We start from the raw sequence: 21267 nt of genomic DNA on the forward strand, positions 1-21267 counted from the left end.
CCTGGTTTAACCCTCTTCAGGATGAACAAATTAAAAAAAAAATGCCAAAAAAATACCTTAAAAAGAAAAAAGTAAATGGACTAACTGGCATTTTATGGAGCTGACTCTTTAGTGTGTTTTCAGAGGGTGTAGATCCCATGGGAGACTGTCCAATCTTTTCCCTATGAGCAGCTCATGGATTCAAACTGCCTACTTTTCGGTTGGTAGTGCAACTCTTTGCCCCCTACGCCACCAGAGCTCCTTATTAGTTGAGGTTTTCCCTCTCATTCGACCCTTCAGCCCGTGTGGGCCTGTGTGCTCTCCGGCACCTGGTAAGAAGCGTGAGTGTTGACAGGCGCTCCTGTTGTGCCCTCAGGAGGGGAAGCGGAGCGTCGGTGGGGAGCCCACCCTCTTCTACATGCTGCACTGCGGGACGGCCTTGTACAACAACCTGCTGTGGAGCAACTGGTCGGCGGACGCCCTGTCCCGAATGGTCATCATTGGGAACAGCTTCAGAGGCCTTGAGGAGAGGTGAGCCTGGGGTTTTTCCAGGTCTGAGGCAGAGCCCAGCCTCCTGTCCATCCCGCAGGGACGTTCCCAGCACTTGGCAGTAGTTTGCCTTTTTCTTTTTTCTAATTCTCCATCTTTTTTTCTCTTTAAAATATTTATCTTACTTTGATTTGAGTGGAAGTTTACCAAACAAATTAATTTTTCATTCACTCATCATTTATGATCACCACTCATACCCATTTTGGTCTCTAACATTGTCTTTTCAAAGGGGAAAAAATTGGTGCATCTTCACTGAAAAGCTTATCCAGCAGCTTAGGTTCCCTCTGGACAGTTTCAACACAAGCTGGTGACATTCATTGTATTTTACCCTAATAGTAACATTAGATTCAGTGCTCACAGGATCAAAGTACTCCCCCCATGGCCGCCTTGTAGTTCTCATCTCCGTTCCTCCTCCTCCTGTGTCTTCCTCCTTTTAGTGAAATTGTGCTCATCAGCCCCTCATTGTATACTGCCTTTTCCTCCGTTAAGTGCCTGTTATCTGTTCTCTCATTTTTTTACTGCTGTCCCTCCTGGTAACCATTCAGGAATGAGTCTCCCTGTGTGTGAACCTTTCAAAAACCTTTAAAAATGGTGTTCTTGGGCAGTATTTGTCTTTCTTTGTGAGTTATTCACTCCTTCTTCTTTAGTGTTGCATAGTACTTCATTGAGTGTATCAGCATAATGGGTAAGGGGTTGTGCTGCCAAACCAAAGACAGGCGGTTCAAAGCCACCGGCTGTGCCTTAGGAGAAAGATGGGCACTGCCCTCCCCGTGTGATTTACTGCCCCTGAAAACCCGCTGGAGGGTCAGCTGTGAGTTGGCTCTGATTCAGTAGCAGAGTGGCCTGGTGGACAGGGCAGGACGGTGGGCAGCCTGTGCAGTCAGGAACCAGAACTGGCCAGTGCCAGGAGCCAGGGAAGGGGCGGCAGAGTAGGAGCCGACCAGCAAAGGGCCTCGGCATCCTTGCCCTCAGCATCCTTGCCAAGGCGTGTGGCTCGAGAACAATGATGTTCCGCCAGGGCAGGGTGTGTTGTCGATGGGACATGGCGAGAGCGCTCAACGGTGGGGGTCTGTAGTGACGCAGGGGTGCCCTAGGTCACTGAGCACAGGCTGGGGGACAGTCACGATCACAGCCCCTGCAGCCCCAACTGACATAGACCCTGGGGAGCTATCTGCCCACTGACAAGGTGGTTTACTTCCCTTACTGTGCTGCACTGGTCATGGATGTAGATCATGGGCTTGTGTTGCCATTCTTTAAGTCACATGCTGGATGTGGGGTGGCTGGATCAGGTGATATTTCTGTGTAAATGGTTTTTACTGAACACAGGGCTAAAAACACGGGTCTGACCTGAATCTTGGGTTGAGATATGGGGCATTTTCATAAGTAATTTCCCCCTCTACCAGGGACAGCATGCATATTAGAAACGGGGAAAGCCTTGTGATTTCTCTGGTGAGAACAACACAAATGTACTCACTTCTCCCCACGGAACAGCTATGTCCATACTCCAGGGCCCCTAACAACAGTGCCCTAGAGGTCTTCCTGAGTTCTTCATACTTGCCAACTATTCTTATATTGACTAAAACCCCCTCATAACTAGTGACTGTGGTTTCTTTTTGCTTGTAGGTTACTGACAAGGATTCTGCAGAAAAATTACCCGTATGTTGCAAAGGTATCTGTCTGGACAAAGAAGAGGGGATGAGAAAAGGGGTGAAACGTTAGCACTGCTCACATTGTGAAGAGTTGCCATGTCAGTGCACCCCCACTTTCTTCGGATTTCTTTTGTCATCACCCACTTGTCTGCCAACCTTTGGTAAAGACTGCGGTGTCTGTTATGTTCCGTTGAACACTGAACATGCAGTCAGTATGCACAGATAATTACACTGATGGCTGGAAGACAAAAGTTAGAAACAAAGAAGGGTGGGGACTTGGAAAATAGGACCTCAGAGATAGAGGGGAGGCTGGAGGTCACATCTTAGAATTAATTGTATATGTAATTTATTCAGTCAGTGTCTTTTTAAGTAAATCAAAAACCAAACCTAAATGGCAACTGTACACGAGGATCTAGCCAGGAGGACACAGGAGTCAAATTGAAATGCTTGTGAAAGCACGGTAGAGAAGTCAGAACAAGGTCAGGGAAACAGATCTTAAATCGCTCACACACAAGTTGAAGTTGAAGCTGACGGAAATGAAAACAAGTCTGCAAAAACCAACATTTGACCCAGAGTATATCCAGCCTGACTTTAGAGACCACTCAGAAAAAGAGCTGACACATTGAACACAATAATGACTGAAGAGCGGGCAAGTTGTGGGATGAAGAAAGCAAAATGTCATTGAGACGAAAGAAAGGCCAACACAGATGTCAAGAAACGTCTCTGTAGAGAAGCTAAAGCAAATGGAAGAAATGACAAAGCAGGCTGAACAGATTTCAGAGGGTGGCTGGGAAAGACAAAGTAGTATGGAGTTAGAAAACCAAAAGGGAAGACCATGTTTGGCATTTCTCACCTTACCTTGCAATCCTGAAGGATTCTGTGGACAGCATGTTGAACCATGTAGGAAGCATCCGAAGAAGATGGAAGGAATAGAGCCATTGTTTCTACAAGAATTGGATCAGTTCTTTGCTCAAGCAATGCAGGAGGTAGGCTTCTCTCAAGGCATTAGTGTACAAGTCTTCCAAGAATTGTTATGTGCCATCGCGTCGCTTGCAACTCATAGCGACCCTCTGTACAAGAGCTCTAAATGCTGTTCTATCCTGTGCCAACCTCACCATCTCAAACGCACTTATTCCCACCGCTCCAGTCACAGAATCGATCCATCTAATCGAAGGTCTTCCTCTCCTGCACCGCCCCTCCACTCTGCCAAACATGATGTCCCTCTCCAAGGACCAGTCCCTCCTTGCAACATGCCCAAAGTATGTCAGATAAAGCCTCAGAATCCTTGACTCCAAGGAGCCTTCTGGCTTCACCCACTCCAGGACAAACTTGTTTGTTCTCCTAGCAGTCCATGGTATATTCAACACTCTTCTCCAGCACCACAGCTCAAAGGCATCAATTCTATCATCCAATGCATAGCACGTAATTGCAAAGACTATAGCCTGGATCAGGCACACCTTAGTCTCCAGTCTGACATCATTGCTCTTGAGAGCCCCCTCACAGCTGACTTTCCCAATGCAATTTGTCTCTTGATTTCCTGGCTGCTGTTACCAAGAATGTTGACTGTGGAGCCAAGTAAACTAAAACTGTTAACTATCTCAATCTCTTCACCATCCATATTGATGCTGCCAGTTGGCCCAGTGGTGAGAATCTTTGTTTTCTTGATGTTGAGTTTCAGTCTATATAGGAGGCTGCAGTCCTTGATCTTCTGCAGCAAGTGCTTCAGGTCCTCCTCAGTTTCAGCAAGCAGGGTTGTGTCATCTGCATAACGCAGGTTGTTGGTGATTCTTCCATCAATCCTAATGCCACATTCCTCTTCGTATAGCCCAGTGTCTCGGATGATCTGTTCTGCATACAGATTGAAAAGGTATGGAGATAGAATACATCCCTGATGAACCCCATTTTTTATTTTGAACCATGTAGTGTCTCCTTGCTCTGTTCTGATGACTGCCTCTTGGTCCACAAGACCAACTGAGATATGTCAACAAATGGACATTGTGGTGGGTGTGCTGCTCTGTCTATGTCAAGAAACCCAGAAGATAGCTCCCTGGCAGCTGACTCGAGGAGATCCTCATTTGTGCCCATTCTAAAGAAAGGTGAGCCACAACATTAACATCACATGCAAGTCAAGTCTCAAGATAATTTAAAACGGCTGAAAGAGTACATTAGTGGGGAGCTATTGGAAACTCAAGCTGGGTTCAGAAGAGGATGTGGAGTAAGGGATATCACCAGTAGATCTTGACTGAAACTGGAGTTCATCAGATTTTTTTTTCATTTTACCTTTGTTGTACTTAAAAAACTATGAATCAAAATAAATTATGAAAATTCCAGAAAACGTAATTGTGTTCATGCAGAACCTATACACAGATCATGCAGGATAATGTACCGCATGGTATAAAATCTCCCGAGGGGTTCACCAGGATTATGCACTGAATATACTAATTCAGTCTGGATGCTGAGCAAATAATCTGAGAAGCTGAATTTTAAGAATTGCTGGGCATCAAGAATGAAGATTCAGTAACAATCTGCAATGTACAGGTGGCACAACTCTGTTTACTAAAAAACAGACTTGAAGCCCTGAGAATCAAACACTTCACATGGATTACAGCTCACCATGCGTACAAGAAAAATCCTCGCAGCTGGGCCCGTAAGCAAGATGATGACAAAGCGGAGAAAAGACCGAAGCCGTCAAGTCTTTCATTTCACTTTTAACCGGTCAGTGTCCATGGAAAGTGCCTAGCAGTCCCCCCAAAAATCAAAGGATGTTTCTTTGGGCAAATGTGCTGCCAGTGTTAGAGTAGCAGTGTCAGTCTGGAGACTAAGGTGTGTCTGGTTCAAGCCATAATACTTTCCTTGACTTCGTATACATGTGTAAGTTGGACAGTCAGAAGATGGAAAGTGGATGTTTTTGAATTATGGTGTCAGTGGAGAATATTGAGTGTGTGAGTATAAGAGGGAGAGGAGAGAGTGTGTGGGTGGGTGTGTGAGAACTGGCACAGTAGCTACGACAGTGGGCCCAAGCACCACAGCGACAGTGGGGACGGTGCCGGTCTCGTCCTGCCGTGCGCAGGGTCAGCCAGAGTCACAACAAACAATGACACCTAAACTAAATAACTTCCTTTATTCTTGGGGGTTTTTTTGCTGGGAAGGTGGTTTTATTCAGCACATCATATAAAGAGGACAATGAAACAGAAAAATAGGCAAGACTGTGATTCAGAGGAAACTCTGTTGTTGTTGTTAGGTGCCATCGAGTCAAGGCAACTCTTAGTGACCTGTGAACAACAGATCTGAACCCTGCCCCACCCTGTGATGTCCTCACCATCCCTGGTTTATTATCCTTGGTGATCAGCTTTTCTCCTTGTACTTTTTCTTTTTAAGATTTCCAAAGGCCTAGAAGAGCTTGAGCTCCCCGAGATGCCACAGTACCTGGATGTATTTAATGACACCTCTGTCCACTGGTTCCCAGCACAGAAGCTGGAAGGACTCCCCAGGGACACGTGGGAGTTCCAAGAAGAACCAGATTATCAGGACTGTGAGGACCTTGAAATCATCAGGAACGAGGCAAAGACCCTTGAGCCCCAGCCCTGAACTTGTCGTAACATATTCAGCGTTGACTAGCGCCACGTCGTGGCCTGCCACAGGCCCCATGGTCCGCCTGGGCCCCACGGTCTATTTGGCCATGTCGATGAGGCTCTGCAGGGAGGTGGGCACCCACGTCTTCTCACCCTGGACGAACACCACGCCCCGGTCGATGTAGATGACGATGCAGCCGAAGGTGTACAGCTGCTTGCCCTCGTGCCGCTTCCCGATGACGGGCATGAAGACGATGTTGTGCTCCTCCGCCTTGGTCTGGATCAGGTCCTTGAAGTTCATGGGCACCGAGCTGGCGGCCACGCCGATGCCCCTCTGGGCCATGTTCTCGGCCTCGCGCCGCTCCTGCATGGCCTCGTACTGGAAGTCCTTCCTGCGCTCTGTGTGCGTGAGGTAGGCGATGTTCTCCCGCGCCCCAGGCTGCATGTAGGCACCTGGGACACAGAGGACACAGGGGTGAGCGGTTTGCAAACAGCACACAGAACCTGGTCTGAAGCGGTCTGACTGTTCAGCACCAGGGGATTGTTAACTGGCCGTTGTACGGCATGTGCGAGGATTTCCCCGTGCACAGCTGGGAGTATTACGATCACTGCTGTTCCTTTCTGGCCAGCACTCCACGCCACCAGAGCTGTTGGGACCTTGAAAGCATACAGCATGTTGGTGGCCTACTCAGTAGGAGCTGCACTGCCAACCCAAATGCAGGCAGTTCGAATCCACCAGCTGCTCTATGGGAGAAAGCTGGGCGTCTCCTGTGCAATTAACAGCCTCTGAAAACTCCTGGAGGGTGAGCTCTGCAATGGTTCCAACTCAGTGGCACAACAACAGTTACACCTAACTTCACACATGCCCCACTTGGGGAGCCGGGAAGGGCACGTATAAAGGGTCACCACAAGACCACAAATGTCAAGTGCCAGCCCAACACAGTCCAGGGAGTGTGGGGCCTGGCCTGGCACAGGCAGTTCTAGAATGTGAACTGGAGGTAGAACTTCAAGTAGAAAGCGGTTTAGAAGCACAGCCGCCTCATTAAATAAAGTATATATCATCTGCGATTTAGAATTCTGTTTCACTCTAGTCTGAGTAGAAAGACAAACTCGGAAAATATGAATTCCAGTCCTAATTGCCACCTCGGTAGTGTGACCTGAAATGGTATTGGCCTCCCTGAGCTGACCTGGGAAATCTAGCTGACTCTGATTCAGTGTAAATCAGCCACCTGTGAGCAACACTGGCCTGTGGCCTTGCTGTCAGCGCACTGTGTCAAGGGGCTGAAACAGGCTCCCACCCAGGTGTACCATGACCCAGGATGAACTGGGACTAGACCCGCAAAGGGACAGTGGACTGTCCACTTCCAAAGACACCAGCTCCAGCGGGCAGTGTGCTGAGTGTTTGATACACCCACTCATTCACTGCCCCACGTAGCCTGTGAAGTAATATTACTCTTTTGCATATAAAGAAAAGGTGCCAGTGTTGAGTCTGCACTGGGACTGTCCCCCCCCTGCACAGTGGCTGTGCTCAGGCAGCCCCGCTGACTCTGACCGGGTAGATGCATGTGGACCTTATGAGGTTGCAAGGCCCAGTTGGACCATGGTGGGCTGTGGGACGTCAGCCACATGCAGGGGAAACAGCCCTCCCAGTCACAAACCTCCCCACAACTTGATGACAGGGCAGTGGCAGCAGCAGCCTGTGGGATGGTGTCAACCCTCCCCATAGCCTGACGATGGGGCAGCAGCCTGAGGGAGGGTGCCCGCCCTCCCCGTAACCTGACGATGGGGGAGCCTCCAGCAGCAGCCTGAGGGAGGATGCCTGCCGTCCCCCCTGCCCGTGACCTGACGACGGGGGAGCGGCAGCCTTTGGGAGGATGTCCATCCCCTCCCCATAAACTGTTGACAGGGCAGTGGCAGCAGTCTGTGGCTTCACCTTAGCCTCAGTGCTGGTTGAAGCAGCCCACGGGCATCTGGGAGCTCTGATTCTGTGCCCCCTACAAATTCAGAACCATGGAACCCAAGGCAGGTATGTGCATAAAACAGGTAGCCCACTCACCGACATTGGAGGACACGGCCCGGTTCATGATGTCAAGTGCCTCGTTGAATTTGTCCTTGACGGACGGGTGGGCCAGCACTTGGTCCGAGAACATGGATTTCCAGCCCAGGTACCACTTGGTGATCTCCTCGTAGTTGGGGCTGTTACTGAGCCAGGAGCACAGGACCTGTCCCCAAAAAACACAAGAGACACTCGCACCTCCAGTGGCAGGGGGAACACATGTGCTCAAGCTCTTATAAAGCATTTAAATATGGGATCTGCTGACATGACTTCCGTAGTTCCTTAAGTCTGGTACTTAAAAGAGTATGAATTCTGGAGTCAATCTGATAATTCTGTGGCTTTGCACATAAACTCTGAGCCCCAGTCTTCACATCTGTACAATGGGAATATGCTAGTCCCAACCCCGAGGGCCACTGTGAGGGGTCAGTGAGATGCACAAACATCTCACAACAGCACCACCCGTGGTAACTGCTGGAGAAACGGTGGCCACTCGGTGTTAACTCATCGCCACCCGAGGCATGTTCTTCATTCTCACTGTGTAACTACATCACTGTCCCCTGACAGCTCCCGAGAACAGAGGCCCATAGCCAGGCCCAGTGGGAAGTGGGTGCCCCTAACCCCAGCCTACCTGAAGCCACTTGGGGAAGAAGTGCTTCTCGAGAAGGCCCACCAGGCTGGACACGGAGATCATCCCCTCCCAGTCGATGACCCAGTAGAAGGCGCCCATGTGCTGCTGGTGCAGGTTGATGACCAGCTCCCCCAGACACATCCCTGGGAGAGAATCGCACTGTGAAGGCTTCGCTGTCCTCAGTCAGGACGCAGACACAGATCAAGCACGTCTCCACCAGGTGTCGGCTTCCAGAAGGCCAAGGTCAAGCTCCTGATGGAGCGATCCGTAAAGAAAACATTTTTCCTAACACAGACGTAACCACAGCTCACTGCTATGGAGCTGAAGCTGACGCATAACTGACCCTCCAGCAGGTTTTCAGAGGCCGTAAATCGCATGGGAGGAGACCGCCCGTCTTTCTCCCATGGAGCCAATGGAAGAGTCGAACCACCAGAGACGTGCAACCTTTGGGTTAACACAAGGGCTCCCTTCCAGGAATAACTACCCCCTTTAAATAAAAAATTTTATAAAAGAATTCATATAAAATTTATCCAATTTTTCTAACATAAATAGACATCCTTGAAGCCAGAACTGGCCGAGTCAGGAAGAAAACACCAATTTCTGACAGTTACCAGAGAGACATCCAGTCACTGCCACTCATCAGCGGTAAGAGCTAGTTGGTTAGATTAATATCCCGCCCTCAGCACAAAAACTGCACCACTGAGATGATGAGAAATTGTGCATGTTAAGAGTTCTGGGGGCCTAGCGGTAGGAGCTGAGCTGCCAACCGAAAGGCCTGCACTTCAAGTCCACCAGCTGCTGTGCAAAAGAAAGGTGGGCATTCTCCTGTGCAATTTATAGCCTCTGAAAACCCAATGGAGGCTCAGCTGTGAGTGAGTTCTGACTCGAAGTTCTATCGTTAACAACAGGAGGCCTTTCCAGAGAATTCAAAGGCCTGCCCAAAAATCCCATTTCAAGAAGCAAAGTCATTCCGACGGGCCGCCAAAACCCGTGCTCCGAGGCCTCTGGACTTAGAGCGTGTTCCCCGGCCCCCCATTCTCACCCAGCTTGGGCACGATGTTCTTGACCATGAATGCTTCCCAGGAGCCCGGGGTGAAGACATCCTTCCAGGGCTGGAGGATGAGCTTGGCCGAGGAGTCGCTGGGGTGCCACTTCTGCAGGGCGCTGGCCAGCTTGCTGCGGATGGGGGAGTAGAGCGGCTCCAGGCGCGCCTGCATCAGCGGCAGCCACGGGTGGATCCACGAGTGGATGGGCACGGTGTCCGTCAGCGGGTTCCAGTTTTCCACCTGCAGAGGGAATGCAGAGACGGGGGTCACCCAACTTGTGGCACCACCGTGTGGTGCAGGCATGTACTCTCCGGAATGAGGTATGTGCCATCGAGTCAGAACCGACTCACAGCTGACCGCCAGAGGGTTTTCACAGGCTGTAAACTGCACAGGAAAATGCCCATCTTTCTCCGGCAGAGCGCCTGGTGGATTTGAACTGCGTGCCTTTGGGATGGCAGCACAGATTCTTACCACTAGGCCATCAGGTCACCCTTTGGGCTGAAGGCCATAGTTCTTTGACCATTGTCTTCATTTTAGGGAAGAAAAAGCTAGGGACAAAGAAGCAGACAAGTCTGCTGTGTGTTTTCCGTGACATTCCAACAAAATAGCACCTGTGATCCATAAACCACCCGTGTGATCAGATTTCAATCTCTGAAATGGCCTCATTTTAATGTTATTTTTTTTTAAAAAAAGTACCTCTGGAGAGGGGCATTTTGGGGAAAAGGGGCTGTCAAAAGGCCCACTTTAATGAGGAACTGCTGGCCAATCCCTGTGGTCCCGGGACTCTGCCCACCTCCTTCTGCAGCTTGGGGAAGATGAGCTGGTCCAGGATGTTGTCCGAGATCCACACGGGGATGATGTTCACCCAGCTGTCCAGGAAGTCCACCATCGGGTCACAGTTCCTCGGCTGCCACTGGGCGATGATGGTCCGGACGAAAGGCATCCAGACCTCCCAAATCAGCCTGTGGAGGGCGCGGGGGAAGGTGGGAAATGGTTCTGAGGGGTTTCAGAGCACGGCCAGCACCCGCCCACGGAGACTGAGAGATAGCCTCTCACCTAACTGCACAGAAGTCCAACCGCAGAAATCCAGCAGGCCAGGCCGGCCGTCAGCCAGACCCAGCCTGTCTCACCTCAACTCGGGTCACTCCCTTAATGCCTGGGGTCTTGGCCTCCCACCCAGACAGGACTGCTCCCTCCGTCTGTGGGCTCACAGCCGCCATCCAGGGAGGACTGCTCCCGCCGTCTGCAGGCACACAGCCCCTGTCCAGGGAGGACTACTCTCGCATCTGTGAGCTCACAGCCCGGCACACAGCCGCCATCCAGGGAGGACTGCTCCCTCCGTCTATGAGCACACAGCCCCCATCCAGTCAGGACTGCTCTCCCCGTCTGTGCGCTCACAACCCGGCACACAGCCCCCATCTAGGCAGGACTGCTCCCTCCGTCTACGGGCTCACGGCTCCCCGTCGAGGCAGGATTGCTCCCTCTGTCTGCAGGTTCACAACCCCCTGTCCAGGCAGCCTGGCACACAGCCCCCATCCAGGGAGGACTGCTCTCTGTCCATGTGCACACAGCCCCCTGTCCAGGCAGGACCGCTCCTTCCTTATATGAGTTCTCAGCCCAGGGCACACACCCCAGTCCAGGCTGTCCCAGGCATCACTCACACTGCTACCCTGGTCCTCATAAAGGCCCTTCCTGCCCCAAGGCCTAGGCCCAGCTGTCCCTCTCACCCGGGGGTCACACCTTAAATGTTATCTCTGACCCCTGTGCCCTAACCCCCACAGGGCAGGTGCCCTTGCTGTTCTCCATCACTGCACCCCGTCTGCATCTTGATAAACGTCTGTTTATACATGTCCTTATCTGCCTGCTGGCTGCGGCCACTGTCCTGGGCAAGGACTGTCCTGAGCCTGCCCACTCACCAGGTGCCCGACAAAACCATGAGCTGATTTCAGTCCCTACAGCTGTGTCGGCAGAGGGCCGAGGGCTGAAAGTCAGTTCCCCGCATCTCCCCACGCCCACCCGGGGATGGCCCAGGTGACCGGGCCCGGCTGCCCTGCATACCTGTGGAAGGCGTCTGCCGACAGGTCCTGGCCGCCGTGGGATAGGATCTGGCCGTTCTCCAGCAGAGTTTTCCACCTGGAAATTATCTCAGTGCCGTACGTGCAGTCCTGGAGGGAGAAGCGAGCGGGCACAAGTGAGGTGGTGGCCGGTTGAAGAGCCTGCCCTGGCCTCGGGCGGCCTCACCCCGAACAGAAGGCAGAGAGGACTGACGTCCCCGGTCACTCACTTTGAGGGGGTCCCAGTCCTTGAAGTAGTCCTTCATGAGCGGGTAAACAATGGCCACGGCCAGGTCCACGCGGTCGGACATGCGGTACTCCTCGTAGTACTTGTCCTGCAGGGTCTCGAACACGCGGGCGCACTCGTCCAGGCTGAGGGGGTCGCTGCAGCCGGGCTGCATGCGGCGCTCGCACTCCTCCACCATGTCCAGGACCTTGCTGAGGTTGGAGATGACCCGCTCCTCGTGGTCCAGCACCTCGGTGGTCTTCTCCAGCTCGTGTGACAGGTTGACCACCATGTCCCGCTCGTACTGCAGCTGCCGGTCGTTCTGGATGATCTCCTGCTCCGTGAGGTCGATGAGCAGCTGCAGGTTGTGCTCGAGCTCGGGCAGCACGAAGCCCGGTGCCTTGGCCTCCCTGCCGCCTGGGGGCGGCTGCTGGGACTGCGGCGGCAGCCCGTCGTCCGGGACGCTGTGTTTGTGGCTGATCTGGCTGTAGCTGTAATAGACCTTCTGCTCCCGGCCCGTCATGTCTATGACCTTGGGGAACGCGGAGAGGGAAGGGGAGATAGTGCATTAGCGTTCACCGCTGCCACTGTGCCAGGCAGACGCCGGGGCCGGGGAGGGAGCACGGTGCCGGTGCCCACGTGGAGCCCACCCCACGCAGCAGAGCCGGAGCGGGACAGTGTCTCCAGGTGGGATCCCTGCACCCCTGCTGTACCAGGACATTCAAGGGACAGAGCAGTAAGAGGCAGCGAGCAGTTCCCGGCTATCGGATGCAAGCCCGGCAAACCACATAGAGAAAGCATTTTAAGAAATCAAGGATCTCTTAGGACAAACTTCATTATCTCCCTTGAAAAAAACTTGGTTTTCATTAAATGATTCATCTATGTTATGCCTGATAACATAAATTACAATTGATAAGTGGCTTTTAGGGAAACATCTCCTCAAATCCTCACTCAATACAGACTTTTGAAAGAGCGTTGTCCTTGCTTTAAAGAGAAGCATGGCCCGTGAGCTGCCTGCATTAGAATCACTCAGGGAAAGAGAAGAAATGCAGACTCCTGGGCCCCAGGGCAGAGCCACTGCCTCTGGGGCCTGGGACTCTGACTTTCCTGACAGGATCCCCCAGATGTCTGTGATATGAGAACTTGAACTTCTCCCTTGGAACTCAGCAGCCCTCCAGCCATCCCTACACCACACAACAGTGTAACACCCTCAGTCTGCTACTGAGACAGGTGACGGAAATCTTAATCGGTGTACGGAGCAGTGACTGAAAACTGACTCCCCTTAGGGCACAGACTCAAGACTGGTTGGTGGGGATTTCCTGAGGACCCTCTCCAACCTGCTGTCAGAGAATGACAGACCGCAACCTGCAGAGTCTCAAAGGTTTTCTCATCCTGGTGGAATCAATCCGAAAGAATGATGCGCACGCTCAAGCATTATAGACAAATTAACTACCAAGATGTGAACTGGAACACAGAGAGGAGAAAGGTATTGCCAAAGAGGTTATTGGATCAAGCCTGGAGCGCAACCGTCCCTGTAGTCACTGATCACTAAAGCTCACGCTGCGTTTCTAACAGCATCAAAGTCAAGACAGGGGCCCGGCTCTGCTGTGAAGAGGGCCTGTCACAGGGCAGGCGCCGTCCCGGCTCCCAGACACGAGAGGGCGCTGGACAGGTGCTCGCTGGTCTGCAGCGAGGAAACCCGGAGCTCAGAGAAGGGCCCCTGGTCAACCCTGGGGAGTGGGTCTACTTTCACCACATCTTCCAAGCACCCCCTCCAGGAACCCCCGTCCCGTACCTTGACCTGTGAAAGCTCCTTCTGGGGAGCGGCGAGCTTCTTGCTAATCCTGCCCTTGGCCTTCAGCTCCTCCACGGTCTTGTACGAGTACTTGGGCTTCTTCTTGCTTCCGCTGGGGTCCTTCCTCCACTGGCTCAGCTCCTTCTGGAACTCCTGAACCAGAGGCGTGCCGACAGTTGAGGCAACAACAGTGACAACAAAAGGTACAGCTACTCACGGCTGGTGGGACCACTAAGCCATGAAGAGGCCCCTCCGGGCCCTTTCCTACCTAGACCGAGCACCGTGCCTTGCTGCTGTTACTGGGAGTCACTGTGTTGATTTTTGAATCACAGTGACCCCCAGTGACAGACTGGCTTTTTAGGCTGTAAGCTTCATGGGAAGAGATCGCCAGGCCTTTCTTCCGTGCAGCTGCTGGGTGGGTTTTGGTCAGCAGCTGAGTGCTTAACTGATGCCCAGACCTGGTGATGACACGGCTGCCTCGGCCCCCAGTTACAGGGCAGCTGAGGCATATATATCTCCTGAGCTGAGTGGACGCTTCCCTGGACAGGCTGTGCCCTACGCAGGAAGCTCTGCTGGCCTAGTGGGTCAGGATTTGCACGGCCAACCCAAAGGTACGTGGGTTGAATCCACCAGCTGCTCCAGCAGAAAGACAGGCAATCTCCTCCTGTGCAACTTACAGCTTCTCAAAACCTGCTGGAGGGTCAGCTATGGGTCGGTTCCGACTTGATTGTACACAACAACAACAAAGCCTACGTGTCAGGGAGCAGCCCCCATCACTCCCTGGGGCCCCGCGTCTGGCTCAGCTTCCTCGAGTGGCTCTGCCGTACAGCCGGCACCTGAAGGTTTCGAAGCCCAGGAACCCTGATCCCAAGAGCACCCAATGCCACTTGACCTGGTCTCTCCTTCCTCATTTAGGGGAGGGGGTCGCTGACACAGGAAGGAAGGGTATACAGGGAAGGGCCTCTCTGTTGTCAGCATCCAGCTTTCCCTCCTAGATGCAATGGGGCCAGAAGCATCTCAACCAAGACAGTGGGTTCCCTTCTGTCACTAGAGCAAAGAGGCGGACAGCCGCCAGCAGAGGGCGCCCTGCTGCATGTGGATAGAACCTTTACACCAAAAACAGGCCTTGCCGGCCCCACCCTGGTCCCCAGCCACTTCCTCCAGCTTCTCACTCTGCGGCCTTCTTCCGGCCACAAAGGCCTCTTACCGATGCTTAACTGTGCAGCTCAGAGCTGCCACTCGTCATTCGCTGGCTTCTCAACCCTCCCTCTCTTCTGACTGGTTTCAGTGGAAACATTCCCTCCCTGGAAGATCTTCCCTGCACACACTGTGCAATTCAAAAAGGGAGGTCACCCACCCTCCTCCAGACCGGCTTTCCTAATACACGTATGCTCTGGCCCCTGCTGTCATTTTAACGGCACTGTGTTTGCCTGTCTGCTGTCTATCTCTGCCCACCAGGTTCCAAGCCCGTCCATCAGGGCGCTGCCCGGCCTGAGTTCAGACGCCAGCAGACGGCAGGTGTGCGATAGACCATCTGCACACTGCTGGAGCGAACGGACACCTGAAGGGGAGCCCAGCCTTCCCGCCCGACAGCCTCCCAACGTCTGGTCAACTACCTCTTCGGCCTCCTCCTCCGAGTCCACCACGGGGAAGTCCTGCAGGGACTGTGGGGTGCGCTCCGAGCCGTACGCGCCCACGGCGCCTTTCCCCTTCCTCTGTTTGGCTTCGATGGGGTTGATGATACCTGGCATGTGTCACCAAAAGAAGAAGAGAGGGGTGTCAGGCCACATTTCAACAGGGCGCTCAATTCAACCACACTGCCTGCGCTTTAACCGCCCCGGATTCAAGAGTGAGAGTGGTTCCAGCTCAAGTGTCATGGGATTTTAGCTTCAGAGCCCTCACCTTACCCCAGCACACTTTCGGCTGCCATTAGGGGATCTGTGACATTTCCTAAACAGAAAAACATGTGCTGGAGAAGAGCACTGAACATCCCATGGACGGCCGAGAGAACAGCTATTGTCTTGGAGGGGATGCAGCCGGAGTGCTCTTTGGAGGCAGGAATGACAAGGCTTCACCTCACATACTTAGGGCATGTTGCCAGGAGGGGCTATTCCTTGAAGAGGAACATGACACTGAGAAGGGGATAGGGTTAGAGAAGTAGAGGAAGACCCTCAACCAGGTGGATTGACACGGTGACTGCTGCAATGGGCTTTTGTGTGTCAGGAAGTGTGAGGATGGCGCAGGACAGAACAGCATTCAGATCTTTTGTTCACAGGGTAGCTATGAGTTATACTTGACTCAACGGCACCTAACAACAACAACAACAACAACAACAACAATCAGATAATGCCTGCCTGGCCTCACTGTTTTAAACAGCGTAAAGAAAACAGAGTAATTCATTTCTAACCAGGTACTCTAGAATACAAAATTTACACTTCACTTGTTTGGAAGCTTCTAATACAGACAATGGTCACTCTGATGGCACTGGAAGCTGCTTCACGTGATCCTGACAGATGCTGCGCTTCAACCCAAGACTCCAAATCTATTTTACACGGTACAGACGCTCATCACTTAGTGCCCATAGCATGGTCTACGAACTACAATACTACGCGATCTGGGCATTGCATGAACCGTATTATAATCCTTGGAGCAGGTTTGTTCCCAAAGACAAATCTATACACAGATCAGACCACATCTAACACCAGTTAGCGAGATGCTTGTCTTAGCGCGCAGCTATGCATCAAAAGCACTCAAGAAACACTTTCAGAGCCACAGTCTTCACGTTTTGATTCTGCTGCAAAGCAGTAGCCACTTATTTTTAAGAACGATAATACTGTCTGAACCAGTGATGTAATGGCTTTACAAGGGTCGGGACCATGGAGGTCCATGCAAATCTGCATTACTTAAAAGAACACTGCACAGCGCAGGACGGTAGTTTCTCTATCCTACAGCCAACTTATTTTACAATCTGGCTAAATCTTCAAAACCGATGTGGTTTTCTTATAAAATAATGTAGAAACAAAAACTCAACAGAGGTCGCTCCCTCCCCTTTCCAGTTAGTGCTGCTGAGGTCTCTCCCCTGCTTTTTACTCCAGGTCACCATCCCCACACTCCATTCTGAGTCCTTATCAACCCAGCTAAAGTTCCTAACATACAAGATTTCATTTGAAAACTGGAATCTGAATTCTAGTGAATACTAATGCTTAGAGTCGGCTGGTGACTGCACACAGGAGACTGCTCAAGGGAGGGAAAAGTCCCTGTGGGCAGGAGCAAACGGCTTCGCCTTCAAGGCTCTGCTATCAGCTGGACAGCAGTGTGTGAGAGGCACTGCGTCTCACGGGGGTGGAGGGAACGGAGAGGGTACCACTGAGCAAAGGCCAAGGCGATCAACGCAGAATATACACAGTGACACTGACACCTCATCATGGAGCCTCTCAGCCTATTCAAAGAGCTACGCACAATTCTCTCTTGACACTCTGAAGGACAAATCAATGTTTTTGAAACCTGTCATCTTTTTGGGAGAGGGAATGCAAACACGACTGCCTTCCAGGGCCCAGGACAGTGAACTTGAATGAGTGAATGGGTTATGCAGAAGGACAACAGGGAGTGGAAGGGACTGTGGCAAAGCAAAGGGCACATGCCCTGTCCAAGGAGGCTGCTATAATCCAGCCAAACCAATGCCCACCAGGCCAAAACTAGAGTCTTGTGGTTAAATCATTTCATTTTTAAATACTGGCAATTAATTCAATCTGGTAGTCTGCTAGTAAGGAATTGTGCTGCCAAGGCAAAGGTAAGTTGTTCAAATCCACCAGGTGCTCTGCAGAAAATGGGGCAATCTCCTCCCATGTATCTGACAACCCTCCAGAGGGTCAGCTATGGGTCAATTCTGACTCAACAGTACACAACAACTGGCAAGCATGGTGAAACTTCACCTCTCCTACGCTGGACATGTTCTCAGGAGGTACCTGTCCTTGAGGAAAGAGGTCTTGCTGGGAAAGGTGGAGGGCCAGTGACAGAAGAGAAGACAGACACAGTGCTAACAACAGGTTTACGCTCAGAAGAGACTGAGAGGAGGGCCCAGCACGAGGCAAGATTTCCACTGATCTGTTGTTCATATTCACAGCATCACTGTGAGTCACAGTCATCTGAATGGCGCCTAACAAACCACCCAATTCAATTCCCTCTTAGAAACGTCACAAGTCTTTCTGGCCTCTCAGCGTTCAACTTCTTTTAATAACGCAAGTTAGCTTGAGAAAGCAAGTGTCTTCTGCTGTGGAGTTAAAGTACCATTCAAAGAAAACAGGTAGAGCAACAGCAAGCTACTTCTGAAAGGACCCCTCCCTTTCACTCCTGACTCTGACCTCATACAACTGTCTAGGGTGACGGGGCGTACCTTGCGCGTTCTTCCCGAGGCCCCGGCCCGGCACGTAGCCCATCTTCTGCAGAAGCTTCTGTCCGATTCCTTTCGTGTGTCTTTCCCAGCTGCCAAAGTCCATAAAAGACTTGGCGCCTCCTGCAAAGCCTTTCTGGCTGGGTTTAAAATTGCCCCCCTGAAATGAAGAAGAGTCAGAGTTTAAGTGATAGAAAAAGAAGTAAAATCTAAGACAGCTGGGGAAAAGAGCTGGGTAGTCCCAGGGCTTTATGGAAAGTGTCACCCCAACGGCAAAGCTGAGGTGTGTGCCAGATGAGAAGAGAGGGACGCCACTGCACTGGGGTCGGGCTGAGCACCCTCGTTCTAGGGGCCACAACGACCACTGATGACGTAACAAAGTGACAGCCCTAGAGTAAAGACAGTACCGTTTTTAACTTCTTTGGTCTGAAATCCTTCGGGAAGTCATCCTGCTTCACGGGCCTCTCCTCGTCATCGGAATCCTCCAGCTCCGCCTCCTCGGCCGCCCCCTTCTTGAGCCCCGCGCTGATGAAGTTGACTGGCGCGGAGTAGTCCCGGGCCCTGGGGCACAGATAGGGAGCACCCCGTCCCATCAGGGTCCATCAAGCCTCCTCCCCAGCCAGACCCTCCCGTCAAGCGTGAGCTCCTGAGAATGCCTTAGACACCGCCTCAAACGGGACACAATCACTTATCTATCAAACTGCCACTCAACCTGCAATCCTAAAGTAATTCCTAATGTACTTCACAGTGTCCCCTGATATGCTTAACACAAATCAAGGGCTGAAGGGTGATCAGTGACAGGTAAGGCTGATTATGAACTCTGCATATGACATGGAGCTCTGGGGGCTTGGTGGTAAGGAGTTGCACCACCAATCTAATGGCACAGGGATCGAATCCGCCAGCTGGTCTCCAGGAGAAAGATGGGCATTCACCTCCAGCACAATGTGCAGCCGCTGATGGAGGGTCAACTCCAAGTCAGTTCTGACTCGACATTACCTAACAACATGACATGATAATCCCTTTTCCTTTTAGAAATGACCTTCCTTTAGACAGTACTTGTTTCAGACACTACTTCAAGTACAGACTCAAACAAAAGAAATTCTGATAGCTAAAAAAACCCCAAAATCTGCTAAACGAAAAAATAGATGATTGAATAGAACACTAGTGATATTATTAACCAACTGGTAAAAAAAAAAAAAATAAGGCCCATATCCGTTATACTTATTTGGATATGAAAACTAAACTAAACTATCTAAGAACTTAACTCTGAGATAGAAAGTACTGACTACACCAAGAATAACACCGAAAATACCAGGTGCTCGCTTGGTGTTCCTTTCATGTTATGAGATCACTTATGTCTGTCCTGTGTGGTTAAGAGAACAAAGAAGAATATTCCAACAAATAAAGCCCTGGGAACAATGCAAACCCCAACAATCCTCTATGAAAAGATCAACTTAGTAAAGACACCCCACAGCAGCTACGGAGGGAGTTAATTCTAGGGGCTCCTTCCCCAAAGGGGGGAACATAACTGAGTGACGAAGGGTCCGAGTTCGTAAATCAGACCCAGATTCTAATCCTACCGCGGGCTTTGCCTAGCAGCGTGGCCCTTGGCCTCAGTTTCTTCATCTGGAAGAGGGGGATGACAAAAATGCTGTCTTCCTCGTGAGGTAAATGAGATGAGGCACACAAAGCCCCCAGAAAAGGAAACAACTTAATAATGTTACCTCCGGGGATTTATCTTGTGTTAATGTTGGATTTCTGTCTGATCTCTGGTCTATTTTTTTCCTTATTTTCTTTACTCTTTATTCTGCTTTTGCATTTCCTGGGAGGCTCGGCTGATCCTTCCATTCCTTCTTCCAGTTCAGAAGGACCGAGCCCCCGGGCCAGGGTTGAGTCAGGGCGCTATGAAGCCACACTGGCTCTAGAAGCCTGTCAAGTGAGCAGCAGCCCCTCATATGTGGTCCCCGCTTGTTTAGGGGAGACTCTGGGCCTAAGTCCTCCTGGCGGCTCCTCATTCCCTACAGGTGCATGGCCACGCTGTGCACCAGCTGAAGAATCTTCTCCAAATCCCCACAGCCTGCTCTTACCACAGCCCCCAGGCCCTCCAGTGCCCTCTCCTCTCCACTCCTCTCCCCACTCCAGCCTCCCAAACCCCCTTCTCTGCCCTGTGGACACGCTGCTGCCGCCCACAGATGGCCCTGCAGGCTCCTGCCTCTCTTTCTACCCCAGTTACCTTCTATTCTCAGGTCAGATCAAGGGTCACATCTCTAGAGAGACCTTCCCTGACCTCCCAGGAAAGCTCCAGCCCCTGCAAAGTGCTCTCCCTCAGAGCTAATGTCACTGCTGTCAACCTGCAAGTTTGGGTGGGGGGCTGACTGGTACCTGTGTCCATTTACTAGACTTGAGTTCTAAGGAAGGCCAAGAGCAGCTGCTTAATAAACACTGACTAAATGATTAGGAAACAGGACCGACCTCCCTAGCTGCTTTCATCCTTCCTCAAGGATTCCATGCGGCCAGGAGAGAAACGTACTTGGTGGGTGTCTACCTGATGCCCTCCATCTCCCTCCCCCTGCTCTCCCTAAACCACGGAGCCAGCCCCGCGCAGACCAGTACCGTTTGCCTCCGAAGCTGGGCCGCTCGTCATCGGAGTCCCGCTCAGCCCACACGCCGTAGGTCGCCTCTTCCTTGGTCTGCCAGTGGCGCTGCCGGTTGGGGTTGAACTCATTCTGCAGGTCCCAGTCGGTGATCTCGAAGTTCTCGTGTTCGTCCTCGTCCTCCTCCATGTGGCCTTCCCCGTCCCGGTACAAGTGGGACAGTGACATCACCACTCACTAAAGGAAGGGGGAGGGAGAGAAAAAGACCATCTGTGACAATTCCCTGGGAGCTCTGATGATCTAGGGGGTGAGGCATTCTGCTGTCAATGCAAAGGCAGGTGGTTTGAATCCAATTGCGGCTCTGCAGGAGAAAGAGGGAAGTCTCCTCTCGTGCAACTTAGAGCCTCAGAAAACCTGCTGGAGGGTCAGCTATGTGTCGCTCTCAACTTGACGGCAATGAGCTGAGTCACTGCGTTAATAACACGTCCCAGGGGCCACAATGGTTGGTTCTCAGTGCTCCACACTCCCTTCTCAACTTCTCTTAAACCTCAAATTCTATTACAATCACTGTTACTATTGAGTAAAACGAGAAGCTCTAGTGGAAAAGAGCCTGCTCCCAACCTGAAGGCACGCAGTTTGAATCCACCAGCTACTGGAGAGAAATTTAAGCAATCTCCTCCGATGAAATTTACTGCATCTGTAGCGTCAGCTAGGAGTCCTAGTTTGATG

At 51.7% G+C, this 21267-nt stretch overlaps 2 protein-coding genes across 2 annotated transcripts in view; one reads left to right on the top strand and one right to left on the bottom strand.

The window, feature by feature from the left end:
• The window catches only part of SRRD (SRR1 domain containing), a 10169-nt gene extending 4404 nt beyond the window's left edge, over nucleotides 1–5765 (top strand). Inside the window, exons 5-7 of the mRNA XM_006890517.1 lie at nucleotides 356–510; nucleotides 2152–2197; nucleotides 5556–5765. Coding sequence (XP_006890579.1) covers nucleotides 356–510; nucleotides 2152–2197; nucleotides 5556–5765 — 411 coding nt within the window. The remainder of the gene's footprint in view (nucleotides 1–355; nucleotides 511–2151; nucleotides 2198–5555) is intronic.
• Nucleotides 5766–5831: 66 nt separating this feature from the next.
• Nucleotides 5832–20794, bottom strand: TFIP11 (tuftelin interacting protein 11). Its single transcript, XM_006890468.1, has 12 exons — nucleotides 20558–20794; nucleotides 18352–18505; nucleotides 17948–18104; nucleotides 15171–15298; nucleotides 13555–13707; nucleotides 11764–12291; nucleotides 11538–11644; nucleotides 10273–10441; nucleotides 9476–9719; nucleotides 8434–8576; nucleotides 7806–7971; nucleotides 5832–6202 (listed from the first exon to the last, which is right to left on the bottom strand). The coding sequence occupies exons 1-12, from the start codon at nucleotides 20764–20766 to the stop codon at nucleotides 5847–5849; spliced, it is 2514 nt and encodes an 837-aa protein (XP_006890530.1). The 5' UTR covers nucleotides 20767–20794; the 3' UTR covers nucleotides 5832–5846.
• Nucleotides 20795–21267: the final 473 nt, after the last annotated feature.

The sequence above is a fragment of the Elephantulus edwardii genome, unplaced genomic scaffold (genome assembly GCF_000299155.1).
Source record: "Elephantulus edwardii isolate Elephantulus edwardi_28Jun2011 unplaced genomic scaffold, EleEdw1.0 scaffold00089, whole genome shotgun sequence".
NCBI lineage: Eukaryota > Metazoa > Chordata > Mammalia > Macroscelidea > Macroscelididae > Elephantulus > Elephantulus edwardii.

Coding starts and splice junctions, on each gene's coding strand:
- TFIP11 (XM_006890468.1), bottom strand. CDS start 20,766: ATGTCACTGTCCCACTTGTACCGGGACGGGGAAGGCCACATGGAGGAG. Junction 10,442..11,537: donor TCGGCAGACGCCTTCCACAG/GTATGCAGGGCA, acceptor CGCCCTCCACAG/GCTGATTTGGGAGGTCTGGA. Junction 9,720..10,272: donor TCCCCAAGCTGCAGAAGGAG/GTGGGCAGAGTC, acceptor TTCCCTCTGCAG/GTGGAAAACTGGAACCCGCT.